This window comes from Saccostrea echinata, unplaced genomic scaffold, assembly GCF_033153115.1.
Source record: "Saccostrea echinata isolate AGI-Se365-2 ecotype Australia unplaced genomic scaffold, CSIRO_AGI_Sech_v1 ptg000037l, whole genome shotgun sequence".
In the NCBI taxonomy this organism is placed as follows: Eukaryota; Metazoa; Mollusca; class Bivalvia; order Ostreida; family Ostreidae; genus Saccostrea; species Saccostrea echinata.
In genome coordinates this window covers 3,312,155-3,338,033 of record NW_026889786.1, presented here as the reverse complement: position 1 = coordinate 3,338,033, position 25,879 = coordinate 3,312,155, and the positions used below count along the sequence as shown (strand labels likewise).

At 35.0% G+C, this 25,879-nt stretch overlaps 1 protein-coding gene across 1 annotated transcript in view; it reads right to left on the bottom strand.

Moving 5' to 3' along the window:
- Positions 1-25,879, bottom strand: part of LOC133200204 (uncharacterized) — a 69,720-nt gene that overhangs the window by 3,329 nt on the left and 40,512 nt on the right. Inside the window, exons 55-99 of the mRNA XM_061336007.1 lie at positions 22,862-23,053; positions 22,392-22,546; positions 22,159-22,295; positions 21,904-21,998; positions 21,419-21,606; positions 20,930-21,060; positions 20,370-20,500; positions 19,977-20,183; positions 19,270-19,460; positions 18,729-18,862; positions 18,378-18,496; positions 17,841-18,038; positions 17,430-17,607; positions 17,014-17,178; positions 16,624-16,763; positions 16,373-16,492; positions 16,029-16,281; positions 15,753-15,882; positions 15,471-15,644; positions 15,167-15,284; positions 14,812-15,002; positions 14,321-14,459; positions 13,824-14,028; positions 13,573-13,683; positions 13,181-13,349; positions 12,932-13,051; positions 12,583-12,666; positions 12,291-12,487; positions 10,855-11,013; positions 8,985-9,196; positions 8,539-8,671; positions 7,984-8,245; positions 7,672-7,767; positions 7,258-7,485; positions 6,828-7,000; positions 6,348-6,408; positions 5,938-6,115; positions 4,506-4,621; positions 3,991-4,138; positions 3,535-3,788; positions 3,167-3,287; positions 2,744-2,812; positions 2,220-2,326; positions 1,808-1,949; positions 48-182 (exon numbers count right to left, since the gene is read on the bottom strand). Of these exons, the coding sequence (XP_061191991.1) occupies positions 48-182; positions 1,808-1,949; positions 2,220-2,326; positions 2,744-2,812; positions 3,167-3,287; positions 3,535-3,788; positions 3,991-4,138; positions 4,506-4,621; positions 5,938-6,115; positions 6,348-6,408; positions 6,828-7,000; positions 7,258-7,485; positions 7,672-7,767; positions 7,984-8,245; positions 8,539-8,671; positions 8,985-9,196; positions 10,855-11,013; positions 12,291-12,487; positions 12,583-12,666; positions 12,932-13,051; positions 13,181-13,349; positions 13,573-13,683; positions 13,824-14,028; positions 14,321-14,459; positions 14,812-15,002; positions 15,167-15,284; positions 15,471-15,644; positions 15,753-15,882; positions 16,029-16,281; positions 16,373-16,492; positions 16,624-16,763; positions 17,014-17,178; positions 17,430-17,607; positions 17,841-18,038; positions 18,378-18,496; positions 18,729-18,862; positions 19,270-19,460; positions 19,977-20,183; positions 20,370-20,500; positions 20,930-21,060; positions 21,419-21,606; positions 21,904-21,998; positions 22,159-22,295; positions 22,392-22,546; positions 22,862-23,053 (6,966 nt within the window). The remainder of the gene's footprint in view (positions 1-47; positions 183-1,807; positions 1,950-2,219; positions 2,327-2,743; positions 2,813-3,166; positions 3,288-3,534; positions 3,789-3,990; positions 4,139-4,505; positions 4,622-5,937; positions 6,116-6,347; positions 6,409-6,827; positions 7,001-7,257; positions 7,486-7,671; positions 7,768-7,983; positions 8,246-8,538; positions 8,672-8,984; positions 9,197-10,854; positions 11,014-12,290; positions 12,488-12,582; positions 12,667-12,931; positions 13,052-13,180; positions 13,350-13,572; positions 13,684-13,823; positions 14,029-14,320; positions 14,460-14,811; positions 15,003-15,166; positions 15,285-15,470; positions 15,645-15,752; positions 15,883-16,028; positions 16,282-16,372; positions 16,493-16,623; positions 16,764-17,013; positions 17,179-17,429; positions 17,608-17,840; positions 18,039-18,377; positions 18,497-18,728; positions 18,863-19,269; positions 19,461-19,976; positions 20,184-20,369; positions 20,501-20,929; positions 21,061-21,418; positions 21,607-21,903; positions 21,999-22,158; positions 22,296-22,391; positions 22,547-22,861; positions 23,054-25,879) is intronic.

The window sequence follows — 25,879 nt, the reverse complement described above, 5'->3', positions numbered from 1 at the left end:
TTCTAAGGAGTACAAAAAAAAAAGCCTACAGTAAGTCAAACACTGACCAGGAAGACAACATTAGGCTCTCCCAGTAGAGCTATGGCTACAGACAGCTTCCTCTTCATTCCACCACTGTATGTATGGACAGGCTTGTCAACAAAGGATGCCAACTTTAATCTCTGGATCAAGTCTTGCACAGTCTATACATAAAAACAGCAATTATTTAGAACACTTCTTGCTACTGGTAAAATCAGTGCAGATGTACATGTAATTAATAACTTAAGGTCAAGATCTAAGAGCCTACAGGTCTCTCAAACTTGAAAAGTAAATTTCTTCACTGATGCTTAATTACCATATCTTACTATTTTACCAATGTAAATCATGGCAAAATTTAAATATATTGGTGAACTCAACAAAATTAGGAAAGGGGGGGGGGCGTAAGGAAAAATGAGGAAAATCAGCTGTAAATTTTGTCCATATAACATACATGAAATGTATCCAGATTGCCTACAGTCTCCCAGAAAATACTTATTTACAGGTTCTTGACCTCTTATTAAAACAGCATGAAATTGATAATGAGCATCCAGATAACTTTTCCACATGATTTCAAAGTGAATGCCATGAAAATGCTTCATATTCTACATAATTTAACTAGAGGTACAGTGAGTGAGCTCACAAAATAATAACCCCCCCCCCCCCTTCACAATTCTGTAAACTTGACCTAGAACTTGCCAAAAAGACCTTGGTTAAAAAAATGAAACAACCTCTGGCAATAATTAATCTTGGAGTGAAATACGGCATCCAGTTTCTCCATTAGAAAATTAAAGTCCTGAAAAGAACTTATAGTTTTTTTCTGCCAGTGACCTTGTTCTTCCCACAATGACATTGGTCAAGGTCATGACACACTTTTAGCTCACAAAAAATTTTGTTGGAAGTTCCAACTTCTAGTAAAAATTATATACTCTTTCTGCCAGTGACCTTTATCTTGCTGGAGTGATCTTAGGTCAAGGTCATGACACATCTTCAAGACATAAGTAATATTTGTGTGAAGTATCAACTTCTAATGGTTAACCATCAGAAAGTTATATACAGACCTAAATTTAACACTTTTTCTGCCAGTGACCTTGAACTTGCAAAAATTATGACACATCTTAAAGTCATAAGCAATCCTTGAATCAACTATTAACTTGAAAGTTATTAGACAGGGCATGAAAAAACACTTTTTTCCTAGTGACCTTGAACTTCTTGGAATGACCATGGTTCATGATCAATTTATACCCTCAGATCATATGCAATGTTTGTGGTAAGTATGCACCTTTAATATTCTCCAATGCAATGACCATATGGTCAGGGCAGGTATTAAATATTTTTCTATAGTGGCCTTGAACTTAATCAAATGACCTTGTTTTAAGGTCATGACCCATCTTCAGGTCATATTCAATCTTTGTATGAAGTATGAAATTTTAATGTTTCTCCAAAGACCAGACAAAAATTTCATACTTTTTCTGTCAATGACCTTGAACTTGCTGGAATGGCCTTGGGTCAAAATCTTGACACACAATCAATCTTTGTACCAAGTTTCCAATGATTCTCCAATACAAAAATTTCTCCAGTAAGCATATAGCACAGACAAGATGCACAGACAGACAGAAAGTGATTCTTGTATAACCCCCCCCCCCAACTTCATGGGGGGGGGGGGTATAATGATACATGTAGCTGTAAAGTGAGTCTAAATTAATTAATAAATCTAATAGCACCAAAAGGCTGTCTAAACTTATTTACTAGATCTTGACCTTAAATAATTTCTATATCATTGAAAACTTACGTAATTTCTATAGCTTCTGGGTAGTCCCCTCATCCTGGCATAGAAGTGTAACATCTCCCCACCGGTCAGATAACGATCCAGTGCTTCCTCTTGGGGACAGTATCCCAGATCCCGACCCAAACTGGACTCTCCATACGCAATTCTGTGTGGGGGAAACAAAATCTCTTCAATAAGCTAAACATATAATATTAATTTCTAAATTTGACTTCTCGAGTTGAACTGTTGTGAAAACAAAAATCTCTATTACTTTCATCTTATTGTTAGACAGCCTAAATTTTAAAATTCTAAATTTTAAATGACATTTTCAGCTTATTCAATAGAATCATAAATGCTTTGCTTAATAAACTTTTTTCTTTGATGAAAAACTTTTTATTGTACAAGAAGTTGATGGTGTTACTAGTTAAAACATTACCTGTGATTTTTTATGAAAGCTGCCCCACTGGATGGCTTGATATCACCTGTCAGCATTCTGAAGGTGGTGGTCTTACCTGCACCATTCACACCTAACAGTCCAAAACACTACAAATAAAAAGATCATTCATAATTATCTAAAAATACTACTAAAAGATACATTATTAATAATAATCCAAAACTTTTAAATGATTATCTGAAATGCATCTGAAGATGAATAAATTTACAGTAATAAAAAAACCCAGTAAATATAGACGAATTATCAATTATAATAAGGAAAAAAAACAGAAATCAAATTTTATTTACATGTAGGCAGGTAAAGAGATCTCCCCCCCCCCCCCCTTCCAATAAATGATGGAATTACATGAAACTTAACAGTTTACCTTTGCATTACAATTAAGAAGCTAAAAATGTTCGAAGTAACAGCAGTAAAAGTTAACAAATCCAGCACATTTTTGATGGTTTTTCATGAATAAAAACAAAAAGTTCAATTTTGTCTGACTTCAGTGATCTCAGCTGACCTACCTCTCCCTTCTTCACCCCAAAGCATAGCTGGTTCACAGCCAGGAAGTCATGTCCCCCACGTCTATACACCTGCAATTCACATAATTTTACGTGGATATTACAAAAATTGTGTTAAAGTTCATGAATGAAATTTGAATGTATGGGTAAATACAGTTGAAATTCGGTATCTCTAACAAGGATATCTTGAATACCATGGATATGTCAAAGCGATTTTGAAGTCCCAACTGCTTACTCCTTCAGTATTTTACCCTAGATATCTTGAATCCTCGGTTATCTCGAAGTATTTTCTCAGTCCCTTCGAGTTCGAGATAACGAGGTTTGACTGTAATTCATTTTTTGCACAAGTCTTAAATAACCCTTTGACCTATGAGAGATAGTCCTTATTGACCAGTGTATCTACCATAGTAGACATGATAACCTGACCTTGGAGAGATTAGACACGGTGACAGAATTCCCGCTGGTCGTGCTTTCCCTGATACGAGCTCGCTCAGCACCCACATCCTCATCCTCCTTCTCTTCCTCGTGGTATAAGCTGTGAGGAACTCTGCACATACAAAAAGTGTAGCATCAGTAGACTGTTAGAAATGATTAAATGCCCCGTTATAAAGCACCACATATATACGTATATATAATGCAATCCTGATGTGATGTTCCGGATCCTATTATGAATGAATTTCACAGAAGTAGATTTATTTTAACCAGACAGCTCAAGTTAATCAGTTAATATCAAATACTGCCATTTAATATTACTTATCAATCATACATTCTTTTATACAAATTCTTGTACATACCTGTTTGAACAATGACATGAAAACTCAGTCAGTAGAGTGATGATGAAGAACACAGCACCCTGTATTGCCATGGCAATGTAGTTCCAGGCCAGCATATCAAAGGAGAACGGGTCCACATAAGCATCCTGCTTAAACGTCGATAGGATCTCTGTACGTAGCTGATTGGCTGTAAGCTTCAGGAAGCCATTTACATAACTAAATTGAGGGAACACCAGGAACACATAACTCAGGATTTCAAATGCTTCCTGAATTTTCTGGAAAAAAGTAAGGGACATGTCACTTGTTTACATATAGAAAATAAGAGTACAGAAGAATTAGAATATACATACATATAATGATGCATAGAAAAGAAAATTAATTGAGAGCTTGCCTGAACTAAAGAACATATAAACTCAAAAATTTACACTTAATTTGCAGATGTTGGAACATTAATGCAAGAAAAACATTTTGACATACCTCTGAATCTGAGAAGTACTCTAGAAGGAATGTACAGCAGGCAGTGGTGATTCCAATAAACACGCTGCCACAGAAAAGAACCATGTAGGCCGTGGAGGTATCTCTGAACAGCTTCATCATGCTGTACATCAGAGGGATTGATGCCCAGCTAGAATAGACACACAAAAGATGGCTAGGACTTGTAAAGATACATGTACATGTGGGTCACAATACTTGGCTGCTACCACAAAGTCATAACAGTGTATCCAGATTAAAAGCAATGAACCGATACTACTAAAATTGTATTTATCAAGTATGATAAATTATTTTTCCAGTTTAGCATCTAAAATTCTACAGAAAAATAAACTACACCCTAGAATAAATATTAGATCTGGCAAATGACTCAGGTACTGGTATGCACATAAGTATCCCAACTTCAAAACAAAACTACAAAACCTTAGCCTGAGCATATGGCTGAAGTGTTGGCCTTTATGGCCAGAGAAAGACTTACTTTTAATTAACTAGATATAACTTACCCATACAGGATTACAAGGAGCACACTGGCTACTAGGTTGGACCTCTCCCAGTAAACAGGATTTTGGAAGATGGCCATGATAGCAACGGTGAGAGCCACAGTGAGACAGTACAGGAACTTAAATAGAATGGGGTCAAAATCATAAAACAGGCTACATAATTAAGACATTTATAGCTAAATATTTGTGACCTTGTGTTTTTATCAATAAAGACACTATCTAATAAAAATACAGCATTGACTTATTGTTTTAATTTTTGTCCCTAATGTATTTCCATACTTTAAATAGTACTAAGTAAGAGCGTTTGTGTATATTTATTACACTAAGGCTTTCCATAGTGTTTTCATTAACTCAAGCATGCTATTCATGCATGGGTGAACCCAAGTATTTGATTGGCTACTCTGGTGAGAAGCTCTCTATTGTAGTAATTTTTTAGACATTCAAAAAAGACCCTTAGAGTGAGCAGTGTATTTTTACCGACTCCAAAGTTCCTAAATAATTTATTGACAATTTGTATACCAGACATTATGGACTTACGGACAATATACTAAACAGGTCAGTTCATTAACATTTTAACATTAGTAATTATGAGCATGATGTGTGAAAGTTATGTGAATGAGATTTCTGTAAAATATTATTTTTTATGAGTTTTAAATATATTTTGCCAATAATCAGTCAGACTTACTTTGTGATAATTTATTATAGTTATGACTGACTGAGAATTTAAAGGATCAGGAAAGATCAGGTTCATATACCATATATTTGGTAAGATTTGTGTTTAGTGAAGTCTGTGTATATTGTGATGTCTATTTGTATTGTAAATAGAATTTCATTTGGATACTATGAGTGGAAATGTTTATAGTTAAAAGGAAATTATTTTATGATAATGAAGTTGCATAATATAATGCCTGAAATGATTATTTTTTTATCCTTAAAGTTATGAGGAAAATGGAGTTATTTCCCTTAGCCAGAAAATTCAGTGTTTTGTGTGATGTTTGTGTATGTTTGTTTGTCTGTGAATTATTTGTTAAATATTTTATTTACAGAACTACACATGAAATGACCTGTACATATGATGGAATATACAATATATTAATTGAACCCAGACTTTAATTCTTCGTTGTTATTAAAATCAACGTTTACATATTTATAGTATATAGAACTGATTTGTACTACTATGTAAACTTCAGTCAGATATTCTCTAGGCTGATACCATAACTAGCCAACAGTTGATTAACAAGGGCTGTGTTCAAGATAGTGGATATTAAGCCTAGCAGTTAGGCTATCTGCTAGGTCTATTGAATGCATGAATTAATGCTTGTTATTCCAATGTAGCAGCTAGGCTAGCATATCATTCAAGATCGCAGCTCTACATAGACATACATAGCCACTAAGGGCTTGAATCCAGCCCATGTTTAAAGTCTTGATGGCTCACCATATCCCATAAGATGGCAGTGAACCAGTACAGCAGGGGACCAGTTCCACTGAGGAACAAGAGTTGTTTTTCCTTCTTCAACAGTTCGTTCAGGACATACATGGTGAAGCCCACGGGGATAAAGGAGAAAGCCACCAACATGAACAGTCCAATTCCAACATCAGAGGCCTTCTTTGTTCTGGAAGACAAAATACATCAATCAGTCTTTATATGTGGAAAGAGATCAAATCTGTTTCATTTTTTAAATCAAACCCTTGTATATTTCTTGTTTTTTTTTGTTGTTGTTGTATTTTTCAATAATGATATCTTATAATGTTGTTCGACCATCTCGTTATGCTTTAAATTTTAGTCATTTTACAGTTTTACTGCAGAGTGTGTAAGATCTACATAAAACAGTGCTGTAAACTTACAGTGTATCAATGGTTAGCTGCTGTTCATGAAGCAGAATGGGTTCATTAATGGCAGTGATACCTGATAGGACAAAAAGAAATTACACAGATTATCATTAACTACCCTCAATTTCTCCATCATTAAGAAAAGAAATGATTTGTACTTAAAATATCATTTGAAACTAAATTGTACAGCTTTATGATCTATTAGATGAAAAGGAATAAAAATCTTTTAAAAATACAATTTTAACAGGAAAGTTTGTATACAGTCAAACACACTCATAGTGAACAATGCATTCTCATTCTTATAATGCATTCTCACTTATAGCGAAGTGATTTTCCTTTCCCATGGTTTTAAACAGTATTGTGAACTTAACAGATATAAAGAATTGCATTTATAACTAAGCAAAATTGTCCGTCCCTGGCACTTCGCTATAAGCATGTTTTACAGTATATTATTTAAGTAGATCTGCAGTATCTTTTCAAACATCTTAAGATTACCGAAATTCTCTGTGTCTGTCATTCCAGCCTCAGACAATGTAGCTCTCAGCATTGTGTTAGAAAGGGCATTATAGAAGGAGGGTAGAGCATGTCTCCCTTTGTTGTTAAACCAAACTGTTGACTTCATTGTTGTTGGGTCACCAGAAACTGGGTCAAAGGAAAGTCCACCAAACCTAAAATTAAGACATTCCTCACAAAACTTAAGCCTGATTTAAAACAATGCAAAACTCTGAAAATAAAACAAATTAACTATTTACAAAAATCATACTCAGTTAGGGGTTACGAAAAAAAGCGAAATCAACTAAAATCAAAGAAAATAATGAAAGCATAAATTTGGTGCATGAAAAGACTGAGAAATTGAACACTGTAGTTAAATGGAACTTCATAGTGACTAATCCCTTTCTCTACTGAGCAACACACCAGAACCTACCTGTTCCATAGGAATCTCTGCGAGGTCTGTAGTAAGTAGAGGTCTATGTCTTTATCCTGTAGATTATACAGCTGAGTGGTTGTCCGTGTTGTCATGAGTGGGACGTCTTGGTACATTGTTCTGTGACTACAGACATACTTGTTGTCCACACAGGAACAGTTGTCATACTTCTGTCCACCTGTCACTGTAGAAAATCCTGCATCTGGTGTAACACACTCAAAAGGAGGTCTGAAATTGTTAAACCAGTCATAAATAACTCAGGCAGAAGATTCTGGGAAAGCTTTGCAGCTTTTTCTAGAGAACATCAGATATATGTACTATATACATGTGTACATTACAGAATTTACACAAGAAAGGTGGTTCCATGTGGTAACCTACCCATACAGGTAGTTTCATATGCATGTGGTTACCTACCCAAAGTTAATATCCTTCATACAGGTGGTTCCAAATCCAGGCCGGGACTTGATGCTGTCTACCATATACCTGGTCATATTACTGTTGACATTATCTCTAAAAATTGTTCAAATCACAATTTATGTCAGTCACCAGTTGGTTTCAAATCAAAAGAATAAATGACGGCTATAACTATATGTACCTGTTACTCATCATAAAAGACAAAAAGCGGACAAAGAAGAAATCGGCAAAGGATAACTTGAAAAAGTTACCAAGAGCTGAATTGAGGACAACATTAAATAAATAACAATAAATCTCCATCTTTATACTGACTTGATAAAGGCGTGGCTTCTGGGTCCATACAGCGGGGGAGTGAGGACTTTGGCTGGGGCGTTTCCTATCTGTGGCTGTAGCTCCATCAGACCCAGACTAGCAGTCATAAACACCAAGGGGAGCAGGAATACAGACAGAAACATACGCCAGTCCCGTCGGTAATGGTGGAAACGCTTGATCAGCATGCCAGTAAACTGACCCAGTTTGTGTCCAATCAGCCCCTTCCGTTTAGATCCAGAGAAATGCACTGAATAACTGGCACCTGAATAAACACATGTAATTCATCAAAACAGATTGTTAATGAAACTTGTAGAACTACTAGATATAAAATTTCTTTTGTTGTTAAGAGTTCAAAGAAAAAGGCTAGAATCAAAAGATGACAAAAGCACTAAATTCATTTAGGAGAAGTGTATTTTTTGGGATTAAGAATCTACTTTCACACTTGATATAAGCTATCAGATATGTAACAGATTAAGACACTGACTTTTTGGGATTGAGAATCTACTTTCATACTTGATATAAGCTATCAGATATGTAACAGATTTAGACACTGACTTTTTTCAGATGCCTTGTCCTCAGCCTGTTCCTCCTCTGGGTTCTCCATTTTGGGTTTTTGACGACATTCCTGTAGGACTTGTTCTGTTAAGGTCATGTCTTTGTCTGCTACAGAGCACACTTTCTGGAACACCTAAAACCATTCAAGCCATCCATAAAATCCTTATCAAAAAATACTTACAAATTCAGGGTAGATTCATCATTTTTTCTTCCATTTTTTGGTTTAAACCCACATCTACCAGGTACATGTATATGAGTTAAACAAGATAATTTTTATAATGACTTGACATTTACAATATTCGTACCTTGCCTTGACATTTACAATATTCGTATCCTGCCTTCATAAATTATGCCATTTTAACTTTTTTTGCCTTTTTTGAAAAGAAGTTTTATTTATTACAAATATTTTATTTATATGACAGCCATATACTTGTCTGGTTTCCTACCTCTTCAAGTGTGGTATCGTAGACCCCATAATTGTTTACACCGAGTGATGATGCCGCCTTGTCTAGGTTGTATAGACATTTGAAGAACTGATTTGATTGGTCGTTGGAGAATGGCAATGACATTATGACCTCTGATCCAACCTCAGTGACGATTTCAGCTTCTGGTGTGAAGTTCCTCACCACTGCCAATACCTCATTAGTATTACAGGTATCTGACAAAAATATAATTACAATTATCTGTATTGGCCTATAAGAAAATAATACATGGACCACAGTCTCAAAATTCAAAATATTTTTTAACAAGGTTATTGTTAAAATTTGAAGATTTTAGTGCAAATACAGGTAACTCTTGATACCCAAAAATCTGCGGGACCAAGGAAAAACTTTGAAAGATCAAGAGTTTGATTTTTTTCTAGTCTGGAATTTTCTGGGCTGGTTGACAGCTTTTAAAATTAGTCTTACCTGATGTAATGATTTTTATTTATTTCAAGTGCTAATCTTAAACTCGTGATTTTATACTTCTTTGTATTTTTGTAGTGAATATTTTTTAAACTGAATATAGCAAAAATTGTAATTTGTCATATTTATTCTATGTAAGACGAACATCAAACTAAAATTCCAATAAATTATGCATATCGTGACTGCATTTTGACTTTGGGGGTTCAAGGGTTTCTCGAGATTGAGAGTTTGAGAGATCAAGAGTAAAGGATGACTGCACTTAACGCCTGTTTTTGGGTCTTTTTCGGTTGCTTCTGTTGCTTTTATATCTAAACCTTATTTCACTTTTGTATATTTATGAAAGAATCCTGTCAATTTGGAACCACATTTAAATCTTAAAATGATTTTAGACTGTGATACAATAAAATGATTTAATGTTTTTTGTCCTTACTGCTTTCCAAATATAGTGAATTTACACTTACCTGCCCTTGATTGAACATTAGATATGCATGAGAGGTGGAGCTAACATTGTAAGATTTGGTCTAAAATTAGACTTGATAAATAACAATGACATGTTTGGAAAAAAGAACGTGATCACTCTTTCCAATCTCCCTCTCCATTCTGGATGGCACAAATACACTTCCGATAAAGGTTTCAAAACGAAATTAACAATATAAGCATGTCAATGTAATTAAAGCAGATTTTATTTCAATGCCAGATGACTTATCGTGTTCGAACACAATGTCCTATTTAGCACAAAACATGCTACCTTACAAGTCACGTGACGGAATTTAGTATTCACAAAGTTACATGAAGTAAGAAACCACGTGGTGAATTATAATATTCAACATGTCATAATCCTTGGTTTCAACACAGAGAGCGAATGTAATAAGAAGCAGTTTTTTCTCTTTTTAACTATGAGCGCATGTTTGTCTATTAATCTCCTTTTGACACATTATTATTTATGCAAATATACAACTACTGTTAAACGAAGAACAATAGACAAACATGCGCTGACTATGTATAAAGTCAGTAAAAAAGTGGGCGTCCTCATTATCGAACGGAGATTTAAGATATTGTGATGACCCCTGCCTTTGAAAACAGATTCGAACTTCGTAAATACACACTTTTATTAAACGTAATTAGATAAAGTTGTAGATTGGATGTTGACCATTCTTGCAATGAAAAGAAAAATGCTTGTTTTGAAAGTTTATTTTGTCGCAAATTTCGCATGTCCTTAAGTGCAGTCATCCTTTGCTTAGTTATATAGGGGAAAAATCAGGACCGGAGATTCACTTCAAGCAATCAAAAACTTTGAGAGACCAAAGTTCAAGCCATCAAGAGTAACATGTACCTGTACAACTAAATAAATAGAAATTTCAATGAAACTGCCATAATTTTTTTTTTTTTAGGTTTTTCATAGGGTATGTACCTGCTTTAGCAAATCTGAGGTGATAGCCACTGCCAACTTTCTCCTTAAGGAACATGGGTGACCCTGTACACAGGATTTGGCCTTTGTGCATCACAGCGATTCTGTCCCCGATGGTGTCTGCTTCATCCAGGAAGTGGGTTGACAGCAGGATTGTACATCCTGTACGTAAATTTTAATCACATTAAATGATGATGGTACATGTACATACAGGTAATTCTAAAACATCTTTTCAAAATCATGGTTTTAAGTAATATTTAGAAAAATTTTAACATACGATTATGTCCTGAACTGGATTAACTCCAGTTCATTCTTACAACAGAATACCTGTATCTGTATACTGTTTTGAGCAGTTCATCATTTTAAAATACAGAATCCACATGCATACCAGACAAAGAGTTTTAATATACAATATATACACTGCATATATACACTGGAAACTTATTGTACAATATTAAGTCTACTGGAATGATTGTGCTTGGGTCATGCACAATGCATCATGAGTTTATATAAGATGCTCTTTTCTTTATACACAGCATTCTGATGGGTTGTTTCATGATACTGTCTTTCTCATCTATATGTTTTTCTGTCAGTTAATTTTTGGTGTCCAGATCATATTTTATACCTAATTTTGGTATGACATGGTTAAGCATCATACACTTAAGAACAATATTATGATATCCTGAAAAAATACCTACTGTGCATGCAACTTTTTGTCTGTCAAATTAATCTAAGTCATACCTCTTGATCACATGACAAAAAACTTCAAGACCCGCAGTGTGCTAAGAAGAAACCATCAAATTCTGTTTGAAAAGGGGTCACAATGACTATGTGTAAAACAGTGCTTCACTGTATAATTCCTAAGAAGTGCTTTTTTGGGTGCACTACTTGTATCTCACTTTTGGTATATACATGTATATATGTTTCTCATTTTCCCTGGAGTAGGTCATAATGGATGCAAGATATTTTTTCTTGCTAATTATCATAGCTTTAACAAATGGTGTTATTGATTATAAACCAGAATGCCAACATTAGGAGCTATCTATACAAAAACCCTTCTACCAGCTAACTTACCCTCATCTCCACCCACTAGTAAACAAATATAAACATTCTGTCAATCAACACTGTGTATCAGTAAAATAAACCAACTCTTTCCTATAGGAAAATCATTTTAAAGCTTAGCTATTTAAAACTTCCTATTAAATTCTTTTCTTGTCAAAAACCAATGTCTGAGAAACCGGAATTATTGTTTAAATTACAAATGTTTGTAGATGTACACATATAAACATAATCTCAATTTTTACCAAGAATTAACAGCAAAATAAAGTGAAAGGAAAAGAGCTGGTTTACATAGGTAACAAACATTTCTGGATTATGTATGATGAAAATGATGCATTTTAAAGAAAACTGCATATTTAATGGTTTTCTAATGTACTGACTCATTTTGCGTTTGACCAGCAGGTTCCAGATGCTTCTTCTTGCACTAGGATCTACCCCACTTGTTGGTTCATCCAAAATGACTGCCTTAGAATCCCCAGCGAAGGCTAGAGCTACACAGAGTCGTCGCTGCATACCACCAGACAATGTAGACACCACTGCATCCTGAACATTCCATAGGTCAACATCGTGCAACAAACTAACAGAAAATTAAAAAAAAAGTTATCATAATGATTTTGAAATATGTGTATGGTAACCAAATTAACAGATACTTTTTTTTGTGCACAAACTTACCTGTCAACCTCTTTTTTTATTTTACTTTTGGAAGCATCAGACTTGATTGCAGAATAAAACTCCAAGTGTTCGCGAACTGTCATGCTGAAAGAATATATCATATTACATGTATTATCAGTACATGTAGCTCTATACATCTATCTTTGGACTCGGTATGGAGCAATCGGCTATTCTAATAATCGGCTATTCTGATAAAATTAGACTGACAACTTGACTATTGGATAAAACGGGAGCCACTGTATCAGTCCAAGACAACACTCTAGTCAAAGAAGTAAATAGGCATCATTGTATGTACAAATATTACAAGTGCTATGAAGTACAACAATGGGTAAGGAACAAAAAGACTTACTAATGGAACAGAGCATTGTACTGAGGACAGATTCCTATCTTCTTAGCCCCATGTCTGGCCCGGTGTCCGTATATCGACACCTTACCATGAGTAGGCTGCAGAATCCCACACATCATGTTCCTGATCAAATACACACATATCAATTCTTAGTAAAATCTTATCATGATTTATACACAATGAAATCAAATTAATAATATCATGAAATACTTTCCAGTTACATGTAAAATGTCAATTTAATCAAGTACGTACAATGTAGTGGACTTGGCAGCCCCATTGTGACCCAGCAACACAGTCACCTGACCCTCAAAGAAGTCACAATTGAGATCTTTGACCACTTCCTGATTCCCAAATTTCTTTGAGAGGTGTCTTAAAGACATTCCTACTTTTCTGTCCTTACTGTATTCCTCCAATAAGGCACCTAGGAACATAAACAGAGATCATGAATATTCAGTATATACATGTACATAATCCTCCTATAAAGTACCTGGGAATGTAAAAAGAGAGAGCATGAATATTCAACACATACATATCCTCCAATAAATATCCGAGAATGTAAACAGAGATGATGAATATTCAACATACATGTATACATAAGCTATAATACATGTATACATATCACTCCTTAATAGACCTAGTCTCACCAGTGCCAGAGCTTGTTCTATATTTGTCTGCCGATTTTACAGTGGATTTGATACATCCCCAGTAGTAGGGAGATAATGGGAAATACCAAGGCTCAGGAACTCCATATTTTCCTAAAAATAGAGAATCAATTTAAAAATAAAAGTTTGATATTAAATATATATTAATTGTGTTGGTTATGAAAAACAGAACAGCTGTAAAATAAAAATCAAATCAGAAAGTTGATTACAAATACACTTGATGAGATACTGACCTGGTTTGACCCCTCTGACGTACCAACCAATCAGGAGATAGATTACTCCATCCAAGGCCATCATCACCAGGCACCAATGGAAATTCATCTGATCTCCCTCTATAGGACTGGAATCCAGATTATTCCAGTGAATTCCAGTCATCTGGATCTCATAGTGAGCCAGGTACTGTGATCCGAATCCAAAGGCTGTAGTGGAGGACAGACACTACAAATAAAGACTTCATTTCTTACTACATCTGTATGATACACCTCAAGTCTACACATACTCCAATGTGAATTTCCCAATCCAAGTTTACATTATTCCAGTATAAATTTTCTAACTTCTATAAAATAAAGATATTTAATGAACCAAAACATTTCTGTTCTTCTGGAGAAAAATCAATGTCCAAAAACTGAAACCAACTAAATATCTTTCCTACTATTTCTATCAAAAATCTTTATTACATCTTTATTAGTTAAAGTTTGACATACAAATAGACCAATAATATATAACTCACAGCCAGGATCTGCTGCCAGAACTCCATCTCGGCTGACATAGCGATGAGGATGATGTAGGGGAGATAAGAGAGGAGGTATATGATGACCACAAACAGGATGGCTAGCGTGGCCTGAGTGAAGAACGCACCCACCATGTAACTGTATCACAAAACAATACCAAAGATTAAATGTAATGATTTGTCAAGATTTACAATGTGCTTGGTGGGAAAGTGACAACTGTTGTCATATACATGTACATGTTGTATTTAATATATTTGTCAGTTTTTTTGTATGAAAATAGTATTTTAGTGACATATAGACATCTTTAGTATAAAAAGTTGAATACACTGATAAAGAAATTCAAATCAATGAAATATTCAAAATTTGAGAGAGGACATAAAATTTCAACAAAAAAAAAAAAAAAAAAATCATAAGAATAATTTTAATTGGTGTAAATTAGAGTGTTATTTATCTTGAACTTTTATAACATAAAGATAGGGAGTAAACTTACCACAACATTGTACTGGAGAAACAGAATGCCAGGAAGTAGAGGATGATAATGCCAAAGTTTGTGTAGGTGAAGAGTCCCCCTACCCTTAGCAGGAGGAGACAGATCAGGGAGATGATGGTCATCACCACCATGGTCGACAAGAACCACACCCACCAGGTCATGACAGAGTTCAGACCCATTATCTTCAGAGCCTAAAATATAAAGTACAGGAGTCAATTAATTTGTAAATAAAAAAAAGTATGACTTCCTGAAGCTAAATATTAATGAATTCCAATTATTTCTCTTTACACATACAGTTCTTTAACAGAGACCATTTATCTGTTTTGATTTGGTAAAAAGTAAAAAAGAGAGTTACTTCCTCTTGGCCGTTTTCTCTGTCGTACACCAGGTTTTTAGTAGCAACTGATATGGCTGCCAACCACGCTATAGTCATCATGATCGGCAGAAGATAAGAACTCAACAGCTCCATATATCTATTGAAAATCAAATTTCTCAAATGTAACAACAATTACAAGTATAAAATTCTGGTGCTGAAATTTATATCACATACACTTTACATGTGTTATACGATTCTTTCTTTCCAATATTTTTGTGAGAATCTTATATCCTGATAAAAAAATATTGAAATTACTGATTGTAAAACTACTTCTCATTCTTACTTATCATTAACATAGCAAGGAGTGGGGAACTGCTGTAGAAACACTGTGTTATTGACGTCAGATCCTGTCTGAAGATTTATAATGGCACGGTCTAACATGTCCTGGAGCTGAATAAATCCTCGGAAATATCTCATCTCAAGGAACATATCGTCTTCTGGGTATGGCCTCCAGAATCTGTTAATTATAATCAAAATTATAAACCCATCTCTTTCCATATCATCAGATATAATTAACCCAAGCATTAAGGACATGATCCAATTCTTTCTCATTCCCCTCACTTACTTTTCTTTAAGTCTTCTTGTGCTCTCCACATTTTCAATGTCCATCTTGATTTTGTAGACCACATGTTTAGGAATAGAATCTGTGGCCTGTCTTTTCTTTCTTCCTGTTGTTTCCATTTGAAAAGCAATACCTGTAAAACATTCCAAAATGGCCTAAATACATGAATCTAAAAAGTGTTATAATATGCTAAGTTCTGACCACCTGTATAACTCTGTCCATTTGGATATATAAAAGAACCCAGAAAAATAACAATAAAGCTGATGTAAAGAAAAATACCTGCTAAGTATGTATTATTCTGATGTAGCTGTACTGCCATGAGTTCCATATCTCTCTCAGTTGACATAGGTACGAATCTATCTGTGGACACACACTGAGTGTAATTAGCAAGGAGTCGGAAGAAGGAGGAGATATTGAGGACCTCGTTACTACTGAGGGTGTCCAGTGTGTAGAAACCATTCATCACATCTGCAGAGGACACCTGTAGAGTTGACTCAAGTAGGTTGTTTATGAAATTGTTACCATCCAGACTCTATAAAAAAAGAAACATTGGTAACTTATCACCTTTAAGTCAGTTACATTCTAATACACAAGCATGTTTACATACAAATCAGCACTGTTACCTTAACCATTGCAATAGCTGCAGTGTTAGATAGGAACTCTCCTAAATCCTGGGTGCCATTTGACCACTGCTCTGCTAAATCCTTGACTTCTGCCAACACTTTGAAACTGCTGTTGTACATCTGATGATGATAAGTCAAGAGATCAGAGGAAATTCCTTTAGATCACACTAAGTACAATTTACATTCTACGGAGCAATCAAATTTCTTGTAAAATTCATAGCTAGTTTGGTAACTTTTGTACAACCCTTTACCTTCTCAATCATGCTGCGTGTGGCTGGGGTGTCTGGGGAGTACAGGATTTTGCCCATGATGAGGGGTTTTAGGTAGGACCAAATTACTGGTCCATGGCTCATCTGAATAATCGTCTCATACATGTTCTGACAGAACTCACCTTAAAGATGAAAAAAATTAACATAAAAAACTCTAAACTTATATAAAATTGTATTACATTCATATATGTCTTTAAAAAATAATTGGCTCTTTCAAACCAACATGCTCACAAGTTTTTCAGAGCATACAAAGCTCAAAAATCTGGTTGAAAATCATAATCTATTGACATCTTAATTAACATTTAAAATGTTGTTCATTTCCATTATAAAATTGTTCTAAAATGGTACGAAATATATTAAATGGACTCGCACCTGGCAGGGTCTTTTGTTCTGCCTGTTGATCTGGGGTGAGGGAAGTGGTAGGTGTTGTGGTTTTGGAAGAGATGGAGGATACTCCAGTGGAGTCCTTGATGGCAGTACTTTTCCCCGTCCCACAGATCATGTCATACAGTGAAGATACGGAGGAGGATCCTGACCCTAAATAAACAAAGATCCATGTACAAAACAAGAGGCGTGGCGTACACTTTTATCACAGATTAGGTTTAACTACAGGATAGGTTGAATTTCTTTATACTTTGTAAAAAAAATCTGCATTCCAAATTTGACCCATCTTAAATGTTCTTGAAATTTTTTGAAAAATGAAAAATTTTATTAGTTCAGATAAAGTATCATAGATACTGACTTTTTGTTTCTTGCTTTTATTTCTTGAACAGATAATAACCACATACCATGGAGAGCATCGAAGGTTCCCATGCTGAAGCCAAGTTGGCTGGACTTATTGTTAAAGAGATTGGCCAGGTCATTCAGTTGAGAGCTACTGTCACTCATGTACTTCACAGCATCCTGAACCTCTGAGGGGGTCAACTGAGCATGCTTCAGGAACTTACCAGATGACATACTGACATACTGAAAAATTTACAAGATACTCAGAAATGAGATTATGAACTTGAAAGATGTATGAGTTAATTAAATGAATAGTTATAATATAGCCAATTTTCTTTAATTTCATAGGCTTTGTTACTGATTCAGTTACCAGACACTAATATTATATATTTTTTTTGATCTTTGAGACTGTGCTTGTGCTTTTTAATCCCATAAGTGAAATGTGAATGTGCATTTTTTTTACTGGTATACCATACCTCTTGCACAAGTTTTCCAAGATCCATGTTCTGCAACATACTTTCCACAAAAGAAACAGCCTTGGCTTCTCCAATGTTACACAAAGTCTTACTAAGGTCAGAAATGCTGACTTTTGTGGATGTCAAATTCAACAGAATGTCAAGGCTGGTCACATTACAGACATAGTTTCCAAAATCTTCTACCTTCAGACTCATTAGCTGAAATGTGAGAATATAATACATGTGCATGTGTCTTTAAGAAATGTTTAAGGTGAAATCTAACTTTTCTAAAAATGATTTAAATCTAGTTGTACATGATCATGTATATAAAAATTAAAACAATGTACAGTATATCCTGCTTATAAAGAACTTCCTTACAAGGAGATCTTGGATATAAGAAAACTTTTATGAATCCCCTAGAAGACTTTGCACTTTGTTCCTTATATCGACGTGCAGAATCTTAGTAATAAGGAAGCAAAACTGAAAGTCCCTGTGACTGCGTTACAACTGAGTTTTGCTGAAATTGAGTTTGCTCCCCTTTGCCAAAGTGATACATACAGAAGCATAGTTGATGGTTCCCTCAATGATGGCGGTGGCATCCTCATCTGACAGTGTCAAGTTCTGGGTCAGGTAGTCATGGAAGGCTGCTGGATCCTTCAACACTGTCCTAATCAACACTATACAGAAAAGAGACAATAACACATCAAAACAAAGTAACAAATAACTTACACTTCATTAAAACAAAACTTCGGAAATTTTAATCACATTGCAATTCTGCTTATCAGAACTTGATGGAAATATCTGCCTGTAATCTCTATCAAAACCTATGCTTTTGCAGTATTTGACTGACTTTGAGAAAATTGTGTAGCAGTATCATCTCATAAATCATTTGGATAGCTGTAAGATTACCTGTCCTTGGTATGAAGTTTCTGATGGCCTTGAGTGAGGTCAGGCCTCTAATGATGACCTCAATGTCAGAGGTCACACTTATCATGAAGGTGTCATTCATAATGGGCTTGAAATCATTCAAAAGCTCCACCAAACTGTTAGTTAAAAGCAAATATACTTTAAGTAATTCATTATCATTTAAATCAACTACAAAGTAATGCAAATTTGATAGATACATGTACTATGATATATGAACATAATTTCTTTAATATTTGCTTTAAAACTACAGTTGAACTTTCGTATCTGGAACACTGATATCTCGAATACCATGGATATGTCGAAGTGATTTGGAAGTCCCAACCGTTTATTCCTCAAGTATTTTGCCCTAGATATCTCGAATCCTCGGATATCTTGAAGTATTTTCTCGGTCCCATCAAGTTTGAGATAACGAGGTTTCACTGTATAACCTCAGGAATGTGGACAAATAGATGGGCTAGTAGACTGCCAAGATTTGATAAAACACTGGTCTGTTCATCTAAGTAACATAGCTTATAAGTTATACCTGTCTGCAAGAGCATCTGGGCCATTCCTATAGATCAGTTCCTGTATATATGGTAAAACTGTCTTCAGATCAACACTGTCCAGGTCAATAGAAGTCAGGTTAAAGAGGCCTAGTTTCTGAACCTTCCCAATAATATCTGTAATATCTGCACTGATGTGGTTCCACCAGGCGGGGCTCCCAAAGTCTTGGGTCTGAAAGAGAGCATTGGTGTACCGGTACGTCAAGATACAATATACAAAATTAAAAGATACCCTATCAGAATAAATGGAGGTATCCAAAGACTGCATCCTACTAAATTATTATTCATTATGTATATTTATTTTGGAATATGATAAAGCAACAATTCTTCACAACATCTTCTAGTCAACTACTAACAAAAACTAGTTCAGAATTAATATTATCCTTGTTGATGTTTCTAAATGAATGACTTCTTTGGATCAAAAATTGCTTGACAGAATAGTTAGTACATGTATAACTGAGTCATTTATCTTGTGAAGATATTTCAAATAATAATTGGTCTACAATCAGAACTTATGTTAACAACTTTGGCAGTAAGTCAATACTTATGTTAACCCCTTTAGCAGTAAGTCAGTACTTATGATAATGACTTTGGCAGCGACAGTTGGTACTTATGTCAAAGACTTTGGTAGTGACATATACAGTTAGTACTTATATTAACAACTTTGGCGGTTACAGTCAGTACTTACATTAACAACTTTGGCAGTTACAGTCAGTAGGTCTCCTATAATTTTAGCTGTGTTTGCCGCCTGTCCTGGGTCTGTACCACACAACACAGACGAGACATTCTGGACAGAATTCATCAGCTCCCCAGGAAGTTCTACATACTTCTCCAGTCTGTCTGGGTTACAAAGTATTTCTGCTGCCTCTTGAGAATTGTTTATTAACAAGTTTATCTACAACAAATCATTTTTTTTACCCATTAGGCACCTTCCCATTCCATTGATTATACAAATGGCAAACAAAACCCCTAAAAATCAGACTTTAAAATTCTATCAAGTATTGTTTGAACTCTTTTTCAGGCAACAACAATAAGCCCAGCAAAGCGTTTGAAATTCAAAGTCGGAACATTTTGAACATACAAAGTCTGGTTTGATTGTAGCATTAAGGAACACAGAGGCAGCCTCTGGTGCCAAGTCTAAGATATCCTGTAACTTCTCGGCCATTGTGGAGTTTGAACTTAGGAGATCGGAAACCAAAACTCCAGCTGATGCTGAAATTAGATTACATACATGTACATAACATAACATGTACATTACACACATACATGTGTATGTGTCCACGTATATGAATGGTTCAACACATGCTAAAATATAAGAAAACAAAAACATTCAGACAGAATGAATGACTTTGGAAATCTTTACATGTAAAATACTTGATGCCTGCATTAAGAATTTTAAAATGCTATTTGATGGTGTGTTTACAACATTTACATGTAGTTACTCCATTTTATTTTTGCCCTTGTAGAAATAGAGTGAATTTAAAATAGGGCTTATTAAAGAAGACAGCATTATCTCATATACAACTGTGTCTGAGTAAATTTAAAACCGGGCAAAATAGTTTGGAACCATGAAAGGGCAAAAATAACATGGGGCAAAAAGAGCCCTGTATACAGTAAATTAGTAAATGTATCATGACTTACTTAAATCTTCTGTAGCTAGTTTCTGGAATACAGATGTAATCATGTTAAGGACTTCATTGTTCTGCATAAATGGCTGATTCAGCACTGACATTCCATCCACCATCAGACGAGACACAGACTTAATGGACTCCCTGTAATATAAATATAACATGACAACATAGGAATTAAAGCTACACGGAGATAAACCTGTGGGAAAACTTTAATCTGATCACTCAGAAATGTAGGTCACACTCAGGAATGTAGGTCACTTGAAGAATCCAGTAATTTTATTGCTCTGAACCTTATCACAACTGTTTCACAGACAAAGTCTAATTGCTAGTATGCAGAAAGTTTAAATTGTACAAAAGTAGAGCACTAAAATCTTATTACATATCTGCCTGACACTGCCAAACAGGCAAAAAAAAATCATGATTTCCAGAATGAGTTAAAATATAAATCAGATGATCATTAGACCTCAACTCAGTAATGTTTAAGGACTCCAAAACCTACATCACATCTCCTGAAAAGATTTTGGATGGCAGCATTGTTATTTGTTCCAGACACTGCACTGTCCTGGTACTGTCCTTGAAAGTCTGATTGATCATCCTCTGAAACAACTCTGATATATCCTTCATAGTATTGAACGTTGAATGACACTCAAATCTGCTGGTGTTTTGGCCAGTCATCACATTAATGTACTGCAAAACAGGGAGAAAAAAATTGTTGAAACTATGTATATGGCAATAACTTCAAACATGTTTTACTTATATACATGTTGTACAGATCTTTTCTTCAAAATGAATTTAAGGTTTGCTTTTTTCATGGCTGCCAATATACTTTAAAAACATTGCAGATATTTTCAAGAAAAAATTACAAAAATTGATTCAGCAACTGTGATGATTTTCAATATCTGATGAAACTTCAGCCAAAAATTAAAAGAATTTTATGGCATATACCAAATAAATAATATCAAGTAATTTTTGACATGTGTTTACCTCTTGAATCTGGTGTGAAATATTCTTTGATTCCAAATTGTGAAGTAGAGATGACATGTTCATGCTTGATATATCACACATGAAATCTTCAAGTTCTAAAAAAAAAAAAAACATATATGAAGAATGGTTAAAAAAGAAACTGACAAATCCAGAGTTCTACTACTATTCTTATAACTAAAGAGTTTCTCCTAAAACCAAATACTGGATTATATACAAGAGGACTACATTTGGTTATAGCTCTATATCAGGACTAACCTAACTGAAGCTGTAGCTGTATCTTAGTGGTCTGAAGATTAGATGTGACAGCTATAAGTACTGGTTCTACCTCTCGTCTATAAGCCGCTGAATCAGAAGCATACATCACCAAGTTATTGCAGGTGCTCTCTAGATCACTGTAAAAAAACAAGATTAGTCAGTCATTGTTGTTAAACTAGGTGTCACTTTCAGTACAATAATTGGTGTTTTCTTGTATCTTGGACAATACTTACACTGTAGACATGAGATCTGTAGAGAAGATATCCATCATTGGTCTGATCCAGGCAGACAAATCATCCCGAACTTCAATTTTCTGGAGGTACATGATATTATCTACTAGCTTTATGACAGCATTTTGCCATTCCACTGGTGTGTAATTATCCACAATCTGACAAAAAATAAAACAACTTATAAATTGAGATAGACCCTATTTTTATCTTAAGTTTACGGCAAATCTTCTTTATTTGTGTATTAACTCTTATAAGTAAAAAATCTCAAAATTTAATTCTGACTACATGTACATATGCACATTTTTAAAATAGTTAATTTTTACATGTACTTAAACGTTTGACATATTTAACTCATATTCACAACTAAAAACTTATGCCATTTTCTAAAAAAAACATAAAAAACAAAAAAACAAACCAAAAAAAAAAACAAAGAGAATTTTCCACTAAGTAATGGACTCCACTGTTCCATGTACCTTTATGATGTCCTTGACATTCAAATCGTTCATGAGTTTGTAAATAAAGGAGCCCGGTTCCTTGATGTCCTTGCAAAGGTCAGACTGAATCTTCTTCACATCTGTCTCAGCTGGGAAAGTGAAAATATCCTGGAACTTGGTCAGGTTACAAATAGTTTCATTCCAAATGCCATTCCCAATTAGATTCATCAGCTTCAAAAAAGAAGCAGTAACGTAATGTCAACCTCACTTGAATAAAAAAAATCACATGGAAAGTACAACTTGTGAATGCAAAGGGTAAGACTATAAGAACAAGAGGCCCAAGGGCCTTAACGGTCACCTGAGTACAATACAACAATTTAGAGGATCCATAAACTGAAAAATGAACCTTTGTTGCCCAAAAACAAGAAAAATAGTATGATTAGCATCAACAAAATAATTGGTCTAGTATCTATCTGCCTATCTGACTTTCCAAGTCATTAAATCTATGAAAGTACATTTTCATTACACAATAAATTATCTTGCATAATTCTCTTATTCTATTAAGCTTTCAAATACATTATTTACACTGATTAATTATCAAAGGTGAATGGCAAAGGGGAATAACTTTGCTCAGCAGAATACAAGTTAATAGAGCCCTGGCCAGGACTAGAACACTTGACTAAATGGTCCAGGTGTTCAAAAATCTGGTAAAAATACCCTTGCATATTAAAACTTTTACTCTGTTTGCCTTGAACATCCCCAGAAGCATAGATGATTTTCAAAGAAATGCATTTTCACCATAAAATTAAATAAATAAAGCCCCATCCTTACCCAGAACATCTGACCCATTGGCCACGAACTCACAATTCTGGAAGAAGCACCCTTTCTCATTATAACTATACACTTGTTTCTTTACTTTATAACCAGTAGTAGAAAAAATATTTTGAAAGAAATTATGCATTTTCACTATATATAATCAATAGAGCTCTTTCCCCCTCACCAGAACCCCTGACCCAAAGGCCATGAGGCATTCTTCCTTATCATAACCATGCACTTCCTTTGTTTGAAAAATACCCAGGCGCACATAAGATTTTGAAAGAATTCATGCCAATTCCCTATCTAATCAATAAAGCCCCGCCCTAACACCAGAACCCCTTACCCAGAGGCCATTAAATTCATAATTTCTGAGGCAGCCATGCTCATCATAACTATGTACTTAGTTTATTTAATATCCAGGAGCAGAGAAGATTTTCAAAGAATTAATGCAATTTTACTATATAATCAATGGAGCCCATCCCTAACACCAGAACCCCTGACCCAAGGGCCATGAAACAATTTCTGAAAAGGCAGTCATGCTCACCATAACTATGTTCTTAGTTAGTTTATTTAATACCCAGGAGCAGAGAAAAAGATTTTCAAAGAATTAATGCAATTCTACTATATAATCAATAGAGCCCTGCCCTAACACCAGAACCCCTGACCCAAGGGCCATGAAATTCAAAATTTTGGAAGAGGCACTCTTGCTCATCATAACTATGTACTAAGTTACTTTATTTAATGCCCAGGAGCAGAGAAGATTTTCAAAGAATTAATGCATTTTAACTATATAATCAATAGAGCCCCACCCTAACACCAGAACCTCTGACCCTGGGGCCATGAAATTCACAATTTTGAAAGAGGCACTCTTATTCTTCATAACTATGTACTTAATACCCTGGAGCAGAGAAAATTATTGCAATTCTACTATATAATCAATAGAGCCCTGCCCTAACACCAGAACCCCTGATCCTGGGGCCATGAAATTCAAAATTTTGAAAGAGGCACTCTAGCTCATCATAACTATATACTAAGTTAGTTCATTTAATACCCAGGAGCAAAGAAGAAGATTTTCAAAGAATTAATGCCTTTTCACTATATAATCAATAGAGCCCCACCCTAACACCAGAATCCCTGACCCTGGGGCCATGAAATTCATAATTTCAGAAGAGGCACTCTTGCTCATCATAAATATGTACTAACTTAGTTCATTTAATATCCAGGAGCAGATAAGAAGATTTTCAAAGAATTAATGCATCTTCACTATATAATCAATAGAGCCCCGCCCTAACACCAGAACCCCTGACCCTGGGGCCATGAAATTCACAATTTTGGAAGAGGCACTCTTGCTCATCATAACTAAGTACTAAATTAGTTCATTTAATAACCAGGAGCAGATAAGAAGATTTTCAAAGAATTAATGCATTTTAACAATATAATCAATAGAGACCCGCCCTAACACCAGAACCCCTGACCCTGGGGCCATGAAATTCACAATTTTGGAAGAGGCACTCTTGCTCATCATAAATATGTACTAAGTTACTTTATTTAATACCCAGGAGCAGAGAAGAAGATTTTCAAAGAATTAATACATTTTCACTATATACTCAATAGAGCCCTGCCCTAACACCAGAACCCCTGACCCAGGGGCCATGAAATTCACAATTTTGAAAGAGGCACTCTTGCTCATCATAACTATATACTTAGTAAATTTATTTAATACCCAGGAGCAGAGAAGAAGATTTTCAAAGAATTAATGCATTTTCTCTATATAATCAATAGAGCCCCGCCCTAACACCAGAACCCCTGATCCTGGGGCCATGAATTTCACAATTTTGAAAGAGGCACTCTTGTTCTTCATAACTATGTACTTAGATACTTTATTTAATACCCAGGAGCAGAGAAGAAGATTTTCAAAGAAATAATGCACTTTCCCTATATGATCTATATAGCCCCACCCTAGCACCAGAACCCCTGACCCTGGGGCCATGAATTTCACAATTTTGGTAGAGGACTCAATGCTTATTACAATGATGCCAACAGTTTGACTGCTTGATGTCCAGGAGTAAAGAAGAAGATTTTTAAAGATTGCATTATTTTTGGTGGTTTTAGCCCCACCCCTCAGGCCCCAGGGGGGCAGGGACCATGAAATTCACAATTTTTGTTCCCCTTCACCCATAGGTGCTATATGCCAAATTTGGTTGAAATTGGTTAAGCGGTTTCAGAGAAGAAGCTAAAAAT